This window comes from Heptranchias perlo, chromosome 18 (assembly GCF_035084215.1).
Source record: "Heptranchias perlo isolate sHepPer1 chromosome 18, sHepPer1.hap1, whole genome shotgun sequence".
Classification (NCBI taxonomy): domain Eukaryota; kingdom Metazoa; phylum Chordata; class Chondrichthyes; order Hexanchiformes; family Hexanchidae; genus Heptranchias; species Heptranchias perlo.
In genome coordinates, this window is record NC_090342.1 from 33,316,598 (window position 1) to 33,329,645 (window position 13,048).

Genomic DNA, 13,048 nt, shown 5'->3' on the forward strand with positions numbered 1-13,048 from the left:
TTTCAAAAAATATTCTGCTTTTCTATTCTTCCTACCAAAGTGGATAATTTCTCATTTCCCCACATTATACTCCATCTGCCACCTTCTCGCCCAGCCAATTAACCTGTCTCTATCCCTTTGCAACCTCTTTGCATCCTCCTCAGAGTTAACATTCCCACCTAGCTTTGTATCATCAGCAAACTTGAAACAGCAACCATACATTACACTCAGTGCCTTCGTCTAAGTCACTGATATATATTGTAAACATCTGAGGTAATCAGTCTTCCTCTAGTGTACAGTGAGGAATATCTGAGTCTCTGTAATTCACACATCCCTGATGATACCAGGCTGACATCAAGCATTCAGAGACATGAGGGAATCCCATGGGCACCAGTGAAAGGCCAATCACCTTGGCAATGTGCATTAATGATCTAATTTACAACACATATTATCCTTTGTATACCAGGCCATTATGTAATCCTGGTGTATTGCAGACATTTCAGTCTTCTGAGCTTCAATCATCTCTACCCACTTACAAATACTCTGGAATTATTCAAAGTATTTGCAAAATATGTCAAAGAATCAGGTACACAGAAATTCATAGAAGTTACAACCCAGATACAGGCCATTCGGCTCAACCAGTCCATGTCAGTGTTTACTCTCCACAGAAACACATAGACCTAATCACACTTACCCACTCTGTTCCCATATCCTGTTATCCCCTTTTCCTTCATCCATCTATCCAAACTATGTCAACGTTCAAGATTAGTTTGTCTGAACCACTAACCATGGAAGTGAATTCCACTCTCAACTCTGTAAAGTAGTGCCTCTTGATCTCTGTTCTAAATCTCTTGCTTTTAATCTTGTATCTATGGCCCCTCGTCCTAGACTCAACAAAAAGGGGCATTCTGCTTCTTTCTATCTCTTCCATCCTTTCATGATTTTAAATACTTCTATCATATCACCCTGTAATTTGCATTGTTTGAATGAAAAAAGCACCAACTTTTTTCCAATTCTTTTCATATCTGTATGTCCTCATACCAGACAGCATCCTAGTGAATCTGCACTTTACCTTTTCTGAAGTGTCAATATCCCTCCTATAGTGTGGAGCCCAATACTGCACACAGCAGTTTTTAACTGAGGTCTTAAGGTTTTGTACAGGCTCTTGGCTTTTATAGTCTATACCTTGTGATAAAACCTAGAATCCCATTAGCTTTATTTACAACCTTATCAACCGAAGGTGCGGCCTTTAATGTCCTGTGCATCTGTAACCCCAAATGGCGCTGCTCTTCCACAGCATCAAGCTTACTGACATTCAGAGTATAATTATTGCTCTTATTTTTTTTTAAACCAAAATGTATCACTTCACACTGAATTCCATCTGCTACTTTTTGGCCCATTTCTCCATCTCATCAATATCCCTTTACAGTTTTGTCTAGTCTTCCATAGAATTAGCTATACCTCCTATTTTGGTATCATCTATAAATTTCAACACCAATCCCTCTAGGCCTATATCCAAATCACTGATAAACACAGTGAACAAAAATGGCTTCAGAACTGAATCCTGTGGGACTCTTCTACCCACCTATAGGCCCTGATATTAGCGTGGAAGCGGGATGCGGGGCGGGAGGAGGGGGGAGGGGGGGTGATTGGGCGCATGGGTAGCCCACCCAATAAAAAATGCCCATTTCCCACGCGATCACGAGTCAATTGGAGCCACTTAACATGGCTTCCGGGTTTGCCGTCTGAAAGCTGCGCAGCAGGCGGACAGCGTACCCGCATCACAGGCTGTCAGCTGGAGGAGCTCTATTAAAAGGGGCAGTCCTCCAATGGCTACTCCTGGAGCAAACACCCACACACCACAATGGAGCAGCACAGGGGCAAGGCTGCTCCAAGATTCAGCGATGCCTCACTGCAGGTGCTACTGGATGGGGTGAGGAGGACTAGGGATGTGTTCTACCCGGCGGAAGGGAGGAAGTGGCCTGCCTCTGCCACCAAGAAGGCCTGGCTTGAGGTGGCAGAGGAGGTCACGAGCAGCAGCAACACCTCCCGCACCTGGGTCCAATGCAGGAAGCGCTTCAATGACCTAATTAGGTCAGCCAAAGTGAGTACACGTACTGATTCTCCTACATTCCGTCTTTCACATCACCACCCCCACCCCTCAACTCATTCTGCACTGCCAATATACTATCACATCACTCACCACACTCACTTAAGGCTCATCCTCAACTTACCTGCACTTCCTCACCTGCCCATTAGTCACCCCACCACCACTCAACCCAATCCTCATACAACGTCATGGCTCTGTCTCATACTCACCCTCTGATGCATCTCTTTCACGGTCAGACGCACCCAAACCAATCCATTCATCGGTTGGCCACATCACCATCACTCACTCACGCGTCTGTACTTTTGCCCCTTATAGGAGAAGAGAGCCCAGAATGCACAGGAGAGGGCGAAGTCCGGAGGGGACCACAACAAATCGCCGTCCTCACAGACGCAGAGCAGGAGGCGCTGGAGCTGAGCCAAACCCTCGAGTACCTATCTGTCGGGGACGCCGAGACTGGCACCCGACAAACGTCTGGTGACATAACTTTAACATTCAGGACACACAGTATGAATTGATGTTAACATGCCTTGCCATCTTCAGCACCTCGGTATGCTCATTGCAACATGACACATCTGTGATCATGCTTAATATTGCCTTCTGCTCTCTTACAGGGCCTTCAGTGACCGCTGTGACGGCAGAGGGCGATTCCTCAGAGGGCCTGCTGGCCTCTGAGGGTGCACCGTCTCATCTAAGCGAGCCATTCACCAGCGCAGATACTCATACCTCAGTGGGTCCTAATTCTCAGTTAGTTGGGTTGGCACCTGGTGAGTTACCACACACGTGAGCACAAGCAGACACTGGTGGCAGGGCATCCGCGGAGAGTCCGCGTCGGTGGGAGTACTCCTCTGCAGGCTCTGCTCAGCTGGACGCAGATGCTGAACCCTGGGGGCCATCCTTTAAAAGGAAAATTTTCGAGGGACAGCAGCACATTTGCGAGGTGCCGGAACAGGTGCCACATGCACTCTCCTCAATAGCTCAGAGGATGGAGAAGTCCAACTCCCGCATGAGTGGAATGGTGGCACGGGTATGGGAGAGAATCTCTGAGATAGTGTCAAACTGTCACGGGTAAGTGCAGGAATGTCTGCATTGGAGAGAAGGTTAGCCTCCATTGAGCTTCAAACACGGCTCACAAATGAGTCCATTCAGGTCCTGACAATGGCCGTTCGGACTCAAAGTGAACAACAGGCAGGCAGATACGCCAGCACTGGCCTTACAAGGCTTTACACATGTCTTCCAAACTATTGTCCAATGTAAACAATCTTGCAACACCAGGTTATAGTCCAACAATTTTATTTGAAAATCACAAGCTTTCGGAGGCTTCCTTCTTCGTCAGGTGACATTCACCTGACGAAGGAGGAAGCCTCCGAAAGCTTGTGATTTTCAAATAAAATTGTTGGACTATAACCTGGTGTTGCAAGATTGTTTACATTTGTCAACCCCAGTCCATCACTGGCATCTCCACATCAAACTATTGTCCAGGACAGTGGTAGGAGTGATGTGGGCCTGGCCAGGGGAAGGATGATGGTGAAAGGGGACATGGAAGTGGGGACGCCACTCAAAGCGCTCCCACGTCTCACTCATTGCCCCCCCTGCCCCCCCCCCCCCCACACCTCCCTCAACCAGTACCCGCAATGCTGCCTCCTCTCCAGGTGGCCGAGTCTGCCCCTGCACAGGTGCAGGTGGAGCAGTCTTTGGAGGGGCCCTCACGGGCACCAAAACCCAGAGGGCGTAGGCCCAAAGCATCTAATCGGTCAGGGAATGAACAAGAGCAACCTGCCACTACCTCTGCTGCAGCCACAGGGGATGCACCACGTAGAAGTAGTCGGAAGCGAAAGGCAAAGGTTTCATAAGCACGAAGGGGATGCACAAGGGTGTTTGACAGTTGGTCATGTTTTTTTTATTTATAGTCAACGGGAAATTGGGGAGCAAATATGTAAGGAGATTACAGACAGCTGCAAGAAAAATAGGGTGGTAATAGTAGGGGACTTTAACTGTCCCAACATTGACTGGGACAGCCATAGCATTAGGGGCTTGGATGGAGTGAAATTTGTTGAGTGTATTCAGGAGGAATTTCTCATTCAGTATGTGGATGGCCCGACTAGAGAGGGGGCAAAACTTGACCTCCTCTTGGGAAATAAGGAAGGGCAGGTGACAGAAGTGTTGGTGAGGGATCACTTTGGGACCAGTGATCATAATTCCATTAGTTTTAAGATAGCTATGGAGAAGGATAGGTCTGGCCCAAAAGTTAAAATTCTAAATTGGGGAAAGGCCAATTTTGATGGTATTAGACAGGAACTTTCAGAAGTTGATTGGGAGAGTCTGTTGGCAGGCAAAGGGACGTCTGGTAAGTGGGAGGCTTTCAAAAGTGTGTTAACCAGGGTTCAGGGTAAGCACATTCCTTATAAAGTGAAGGGCAAGGCTGGTAGAAGTAGGGAACCTTGGATTACTCGGGAGATTGAGGCACTAGTCAAAAAGAAGAAGGAGGCATATGACATGCATAGGCAGCTGGGATCAAGTGGATCCCTTGAAGAGTATAGAGATTGCCGGAGTAGAGTTAAGAGAGAAATCAGGAGGGCAAAAAGGGGATATGAGATTGCTTTGGCAGATCAGGCAAAGGTGAATCCAAAGAGCTTCTACAAATACATAAAGGGCAAAAGGGTAACTAGGGAGAGAGTAGGGCCTCTTAAGGATCAACAAGGTCATCTATGTGCGGAACCACAAGAAATGGGTGAGATCCTGAATGAATATTTCACATCGGTATTTACGGTTGAGAAAGGCATGGATGTTAGGGAACTTGGGGAAATAAATAGTGATGTCTTGAGGAGTGTACATATTACAGAGAGGGAGGTGCTGGAAGTCTTAACGCGCATCAAGGTAGATAAATCTCCGGGACCTGATTAAATGTATCCCAGGACGTTATGGGAGGTTAGGGAGGAAATTGCGGGTCCCCTAGCAGAGATATTTGAATCATCCACCGCTACAGGTGAGGTGCCTGAAGATTGGAGGGTAGCAAATGTTGTGCCTTTGTTTAAGAAGGGCGGCAGGGAAAAGCCTGGGAACTACAGACCAGTGAGCCTGACATCTGTAGTGGGTAAGTTGTTAGAGGGTATTCTGAGGGACAGGATCTACAGGCATTTGGAGAGGCAGGGACTGATTAGGAACAGTCAGCATGGTTTTGTGAGAGGAAAATCATGTCTCACGAATTTGATTGAGTTTTTTGAAGGGGTAACCAAGAAGATAGATGAGGGCTGTGCAGTAGACGTGGTCGACATGGACTTCAGCAAAGCATTTGACAAGGTACCGCATGGTAGGTTGTTACATAAGGTTAAATCTCATGGGATCCAAGGTGAGGTAGCCAATTGGATACAAAATTGGCTTGACGACAGAAGACAGAGGGTGGTTGTAGAGGGTTGTTTTTCAAACTGGTTGCCTGTGTCCAGCGGTGTGCCTCAGGGATCGGTGCTGGGTCCGCTGTTATTTGTTATTTATATTAATGATTTGGATGAGAATTTAGGAGGCATGGTTAGTAAGTTTGCAGATGACACCAAGATTGGTGGCATTGTGGACAGTGAAGAAGGTTATCTGGGATTGCAACGGGATCTTGATCAATTGGGCCAGTGGGCCGATGAATGGCAGATGGAGTTTAATTTAGATAAATGTGAGGTGATGCATTTTGGTAGATCGAATCGGGCCAGGACCTACTCCGTTAATGGTAGGGCGTTGGGGAGAGTTATAGAACAAAGAGATCTAGGAGTACAGATTCATAGCTCCTTGAAAGTGGAGTCACAGGTGGATAGGGTGGTGAAGAAGGCATTCGGCATGCTTGGTTTCATTGGTCAGAACATTGAATGCAGGAGTTGGGATGTCTTGTTGAAGTTGTACAGGGCATTGGTAAGGCCACACTTGGAGTACTGTGTACAGTTCTGGTCACCCTATTATAGAAAGGATATTATTAAACTAGAAAGAGTGCAGAAATGATTTACTAGGATGCTACCGGGACTTGATGGTTTGACTTACAGGGAGAGGTTAGACAGACTGGGATTTTTTTCCCTGGAGAGTAGGAGGTTTAGGGGTGATCTTATAGAAGTCTATAAAATAATGAGGGGCATAGATAAGGTCGATAGTCAAAATCTTTTCCCAAAGGTAGGGGAGTCTATAACGAGGGGGCATAGATTTAAGGTGAGAGGGGAGAGATACAAAAGGATCCAGAGGGGCAATTTTTTCACTCAAAGGGTGGTGAGTGTCTGGAACGAGCTGCCAGAGGCAGTAGTAGAGGCGGGTACAATTTTGTCTTTTAAAAAGCATTTGGACAGTTACATGGGTAAGATGGGTATAGAGGGATATGGGCCAAGTGCAGGCAATTGGGACTAGCTTAGTGGTATAAACTGGGCGACATGGACATGTTGGGCCGAAGGGCCTGTTTCCATGTTGTAACTTCTATGATTCTATGATTCTATATTAGCTTTTTATTAAACTCACATTAAATATTATTATTGTCACCACTACTCCCACATCTTGGCCATTCTTGACTGGCTTCTGTAAGAAGGCCCTTTCATGAGGTTCACCATGAACGGCAACACTTGATACCACACATTGGGTCACTCTACAGTGGGTGTATGTGTAGTTGCAGGCCTGTTTTGTGCAGGGAGGGGTGGTGGGGGGTGGGAGTGCTGCTGGTGTAGGCACTGCTCTATCCAGGTGGTGTGAGGACTGGACTCTTCACACTGTCTGATGTTAGGACAACCGTTGACATATCAGTGACTCCCTGGCTTCACGAGCAGCCAGGTGAGCCGCTGCTCTGCCCATGGGCTGCTCCTGCTCCTCCTCCTCCACAACGTGGGAGGCAGATGTGGATGAGGCCTGCTCTAGCGTTGCCCCTCTCTGTTATTGCCCTCTGTGCTCATGTGCAGGTACCTGTGGCGCAGCACTGTGTTGTGGAGCTCCACATGGCGGAGGTGGACGCCGTGCCTGGTGAGGCTGGTGATGTTGCTCGTCCTCGGATGTAGTGGTGAATGCAGCCATGGCGCCCCCGCATCCTGACAGTATGAGCTTGAGGGGGTCCGCAAAGTAGTTAAATATGTTTGAACAGCAGGGTTTTGAGTGGAAAGTAAGAATTTTCAGTGCAAACACAAAGATCTTTCAGCCAAAACTTTGTCTGAAATAACAGAGTGCCCTGCTGCAATAAGTGACCTTTTCTCCCCATCTGTCAAATAAGCACTTGAAGCTCCCACTGGCTGCTGGCTGAAACATGTCTGTTGCAACATGGAGTGTTTCCCACAGCACGGGAAACACGCTGAGGATGCTTCAAAAATCACACCCCTGCCAAAATGGGGAGAAAATTAAGTACTTCAAGTACTTAAACTATCTCAACAGCTATGTAAATGATCATCCCACTGGCTTTTAATTGCTGGTGGGACTTACGCATTCGGGAGGCGCGCGCGCACCCAGACGCGTCAATGGGGAACCCAGAAGTGTGCGGGTTGGAGCCGGTCTCCAAACCCGAACGGGATTTCCCCGATTTTCAGTGCCACCCGCCCCCCTCCGCCCCCACCACTTCACCGGAAAAATCGAGTCCATAAACACTGGAAACCGTCCTTAACTCCTACTCTCTCTTTTCACCTTTCTAATCAATTTTTTATCCAGTTTGCTAACCTCCAACCCTAATTCCATACCTCTTAATCTTATCTAATAATCTCTCGGCAAACATTTTTGTAAAGTCCATATACACTACATCCACACCATTTCTCCATCTACCATGTCTGTTATCTCCTCAAAGAATTCAAAAAGGTTTGTCAGGCACAATCATGCCTTTTGAAATCCATGCTGGTTACTTCTCATTTTTTTAAAAATCTAGACACTTGGTAATTAAATCCTTAATCAATTAATGGGTCTAAAATTTTCCCTACCATAGATGCTAAATGAACTGGACCTGCAATTACCCAGATTAGCTCTGTCTCCCTTTTTAAAAATGGCTACTACAGTGGCTACTCTCCAGTCCTCCAGTTCAATATAGCCCTTAAATATAATTTCTAGGGCCTCTGCAATTTCCTCCCTTATTCCCTTCAGGATCCTAGGATATATCCTATCGGTCCCTGGCTCTGTGTGTTTCTTTACCTTATCTTATCGAAAATTTTCCTTTCATCCATCTTAATATCTTCATTTTGCTCACAAGCACTTCAAGATTCCCGAGCTCTCCAATATCCTTCCGTTTAGTGAAGACCGATGCAAAGTACTTATTAAATACCTCTGCCACTTTTTGATCACCTACAAAGTGACAATTCTCTCCTCTCAAGGGTCCCACCTTGTTTTTAACAATTCTCTTTTTACTGGTACACTTGTAAAATACTTTACTGTTCTTTTTTTGAAATTTTTCCATCATGCACCCTCAGTTTTCCATATCATGCTCTTAACAATTTTCTGATGGTCATATTTTCCTTCACTTTTTTCATCATTATTATTCTTATAGATGCTTTCAATTTTTATTGGTTTTTAGCCTTTATTTATCCATTGCATCCTGAAATTACTAGTGGTTTCTTTTTTTTTAAATGGAATATACTTATTTTTATTTATTTTTTTAAAAATCACACTGTTGCACTAAAGTCCTGTGTGCCAATTTTTCGTTCCAACACCGCCACATAGTTATAATCAGTTTCATTTATTTCAAACAATACAATTTGTTTTTGTATAATATAAAATAATGAACATATTACACTTCTCCACATCAATGGATTATCTTTCTGAACTTAAACAGAATAACTCCTCTGCATTCTAGCCTACAGCCCTCAACAGAACATCCCCTCCCTGCGGTACTATCTTTTACATCTGTTAATAAACTGGTTATCAATGATCTTAGGAGGGGAGAGAAATAATCAGATGTTTCATTATGTTTCAGTTCACTTAAAATAAATATTTTATCTGGTGAAAGAGCAAGTTTTAGTATACCACGAATTGGTAGTTTTAAAAAAATGTCTCCAGTATCTTGTGTAAATTTTTATCTAGGATATTTCAACTAATTGTGTCAAATGTCCCTTAGCTTCTACCTGAAAACACATTTATGAAGGCCTTTAAAACATATCACACATTTTTGCACAGCTAATTGAAGGTAACTGAACAGAACATTTTTTCTATCATAGTTACAGCAACAAATTGCTGGGAACACAGACATTTGAGCCTCGACGTAAAATAAAGTCAGTTGGTCACCAAATGTCCGCTCACCCTACCAGTCTTGTACCTGTTTCTCCAGTTTCTGCTGTCGGAGGTTGACATTTTCATCCTCAAGGACACTAAAAGAGAAAGCAGACGTAATTAGTTACTGACCATACAAAATACAAAACTTAGCGAGTAACTGTTAATCAAAATGTTTGATAGTTTCAAGTCGAGTCTATTGTACGTTGTCTACCTCATACGTTGCAGGAAAGGATGCCCCAGAGCATGGTACATTGGCGAGACCATGCAGACACTGCAACAACGGATGAACGGACACCGCGCAACAATCGCCAAACAGGAGGGTTCTCTCCCTGTCGGGGAACACTTCAGCAGTCATGGACATTCAGCCACCGACCTTCGGGTAAGCATACTCCAAGGCGGCCTTCGAGACACACGACAACGCAAAATCGTCGAGCAGAAATTGATAGCCAAGTTCCGCACCCATGAGGACGGCCTCAACCGGGATCTTGGGTTCATGTCACACTACACGTAACCCCACCAGCGAACAAATGTTATCTGTTTTTAATATAACGGGTCATTGACTATCTTCCTTCTCTCTCTCTCTTTTTTTTTGGGGGGTTTGTATATTCGGTGGCCTTTTAGGTGACACCTTTCTGTCTACTCACTGTGACTGCCTTGGCAACAGGCAGTAATCACCAGGCATTGTTCTATGATTTTCAAATGCGAAGGATTCGAAAATTTAATTTCCACACCGTTCACCTGAGGAAGGAGGAAGCCTCCGAAAGCTTGTGGAATTTAAAATAAATTTGTTGGACTATAACTTGGTGTTGTAAAATTGTTTACAATTGTCAACCCCAGTCCATCACCGGCATCTCCACATCGAGTCTATTGTAGATAGCATCTTGGGTTCAGCAGCCTCAGTTGCTCCCGTAAACAATCTGAGCATCTTAGTTTTATGGGAGCTGACTCACACTGCCCTATAGCTACTAGTATGGTAAAGTAACCTGGGATGTAACAAATGCATCCCCTTGTGACTTGGACCAGGTATTAGTGCCGTTCGCACATGTATGTCTTCAATCACTCTAAAAGCGGACTAAGCAAACATTTGGTAAGACATGGCTTGATACAAATCATTAAACTGCTTTATTTCACATCAGGTGAACATACAGAGCAATAGTTTTTTTTATTTGTTCATGGGATGTGGGCGTCGCTGGCGAGGCCGGCATTTATTGCCCATCACTAATTGCCCTTGAGAAGGTGGTGGTGAGCCACCTTCTTGAACCGCTGCAGTCCGTGTGGTGAAGGTTCTCCCACAGTGCTGTTAGGAAGGGAGTTCCAGGATTTTGACCCAGCGACGATGAAGGAACAGCGATATATTTCCAAGTCGGGATGGTGTGTGACTTGGAGGGGACCGTGCAGGTGATGTTGTTCCCATTTGCCTGCTGCTCTTGTCCTTCTAGGTGGTAGAGGTCGCGGGTTTGGGAGGTGCTGTCGAAGAAGCCTTGGCGAGATGCTGCAGTGCATCCTGTAGATGGTACACACTGCAGCCACTGTCTGTCGGTGGTGAAGGGAGTGAATGTTTAGGGTGGTGGATGGGGTGCCAATCAAGCGGGCTGCTTTGTCCTGGATGGTGTCGAGCTTCTTGAGTGTTGTTGGAGCTGCACTCATCCAGGCAAGTGAAGAGTATTCCATCACACTCCTGACTTATGCCTTGTAGATGTGGAAATGCTTTGGGGAGTCAGGAAGTGAGTCACTCGCCGCAGAATACCCAGCCTCTGACCTGCTCTTGTAGCCACAGTATTTATATGGCTGGTCCAGTTAAGTTTCTGGTCAGTGGTGACCCCCAGGATGTTGATGGTGGGGAATTCGGCGATGGTAATGCTGTTGAATGTCATGGGGAGGTGGTTAGACTCTCTCTTGTTGGAGATGGTCATTGCCTGGCACTTATCTGGCGCAAATGTTACATGCCACTTATCAGCCCATGCCTGGATGTTGTCCAGGTCTTGCTGCATGCGGGCTCGGACTGCATTATTATTTGAGGGGTTGCTAATGGAACTGAATACTGTGCAATCATCAGTGAACATCCCCATTTCTGACCTTACGATGGAGGGAAGGTCATTGATGAAGCAGCTGAAGATGGTTGGCCCTAGGACACTGCCCTGGGGCTGAGATGATTGGCCTCCAACAACCACTACCATCTTCCTTTGTGCTCGGTATGACAAAAGCCACTGGAGAGTTTCCCCCCCCGATTCCCATTGACTTCAATTTTACTAGGGCTCCTTGGTGCCACACTCGGTCAAATGCTGCCTTGATGTCAAGGGCAGTCACTCTTACCTCAACTCTGGAATTCAGCTCTTTTGTCCATGTTTGGACCAAGGCTGTAATGAGGTCTGGAGCCGAGTGGTCCTGGCGGAACCCAAACTGAGCATCTGTGAGCAGGTTATTGATGAGTCAGTGCCGCTTGAAAGCAGTGTCGACGACACCTTCCATCACTTTCCTGATGATTGAGAGTAGACTGATGGGGTGGTAATTGTCCGGATTGGATTTGTCCTGCTTTTTATGGACAGGATATACCTGGGCAATTTTTCACATTGTCAGGTAGATGCCAGTGTTGTAGCTGTACTGGAACAGCTTGGCTAGAGGCGCAGCTAGTTCTGGAGCACAAGTCTTCAGCACTACAGCTGGGATGTTGTCGGGGCCCATCACCTTTGCTGTATCCAGTGCACTCAGCCGTTTCTTGATAACACATGGAGTGAATCGAATTGGCTGAAGACTGGCTTCTGTGATGGTGGGGATATCGGGAAGAGGCCGAGATGGATCATCCACTTCGCACTTCTGTTGGAAGATATTAGCAAACTCTTCAGCCTTGTCTTTTGCAATCACGTGCTGGACTCCGCCATCGTTGAAGATGGGGAAGTTTGCAGAGCTTCCTCCTCCCGTTAGCTGTTTAATTGTCCACCACCATTCACGACTGGATGTGGCAGGACTGCAGAGCTTTGATCTGATCCGTTGGTTGTGGAATCGCTTAGCTCTGTCTATAGCATGTTGCTTTTGCTGTTTAGCATGCATGTAGTCCTGAGTTGTAACTTCACCAGGTTGGCACCTCATTTTTAGGTATGCCTGGTGCTGCTCCTGGCATGATCTTCTACACTCCTCATTGAACCAGGGTTGATCCCCTGGCTTGTTGGTAATGGTAGAGCGAGGAATATGCCGGGCCATGAGGTTACAGATTGTGCTGGAATACAATTCTGCTGCTGCTGATTGCCCACAGCGCCTCATGAATGCCCAGTTTTGAGCTGCTAGATCTGTTCTGAATCTATCCCATTTACCATGGTGGTAGTGCCACACAACACATTGGATGGTGTCCTCAGTGCGAAGACGGGGCTTCGTCTCCACGAGAACTGTGCGGTTATGTTACATGATACACTTCCTCACATCAATGGGTCATCAAACTTAACTTAAACAGAATGTCTCCTCTGCATTCTCACCTACAGCCCACAGCTGTTGCAAACGCAAATAACTCCTAAGCAATGAGCTATACGGCAGGATCCATCCAAAAATAAATCATACATCATCATGCATGAAATAAATATTTGTCCCAAAAATATGTAAATTGGTGTAAGGAATGACTGGCACAAACTTTTAAATGCTCCAAAATCCAATGCAAGAGAAGTAACATGCAATTTCAAAAAGCATTTCATTTCAAAATTTGGACCTGTTGCAATGTCTTGTAAAAAAGGAAGATTGAAGTTCAGAAAACTGAAATGTCTACAATAAACTAAGATTACATAA

General features: G+C 45.7%; 1 protein-coding gene across 5 annotated transcripts in view; it reads right to left on the reverse strand.

Annotated features, from left to right (window-relative positions):
* LOC137334740 (tubby-related protein 3-like) overlaps positions 1–13,048 on the reverse strand; it is a 94,323-nt gene that overhangs the window by 58,427 nt on the left and 22,848 nt on the right. For 4 of the 5 annotated variants that reach the window (XM_067999657.1, XM_067999656.1, XM_067999653.1 and 1 more), the window contains exon 2: positions 9,321–9,372. The exons of the other annotated variant lie outside the window; for it this stretch is intronic. In XM_067999657.1, coding sequence (XP_067855758.1) covers positions 9,321–9,372 — 52 coding nt within the window. The remainder of the gene's footprint in view (positions 1–9,320; positions 9,373–13,048) is intronic. 5 annotated transcript variants of the gene reach the window in all.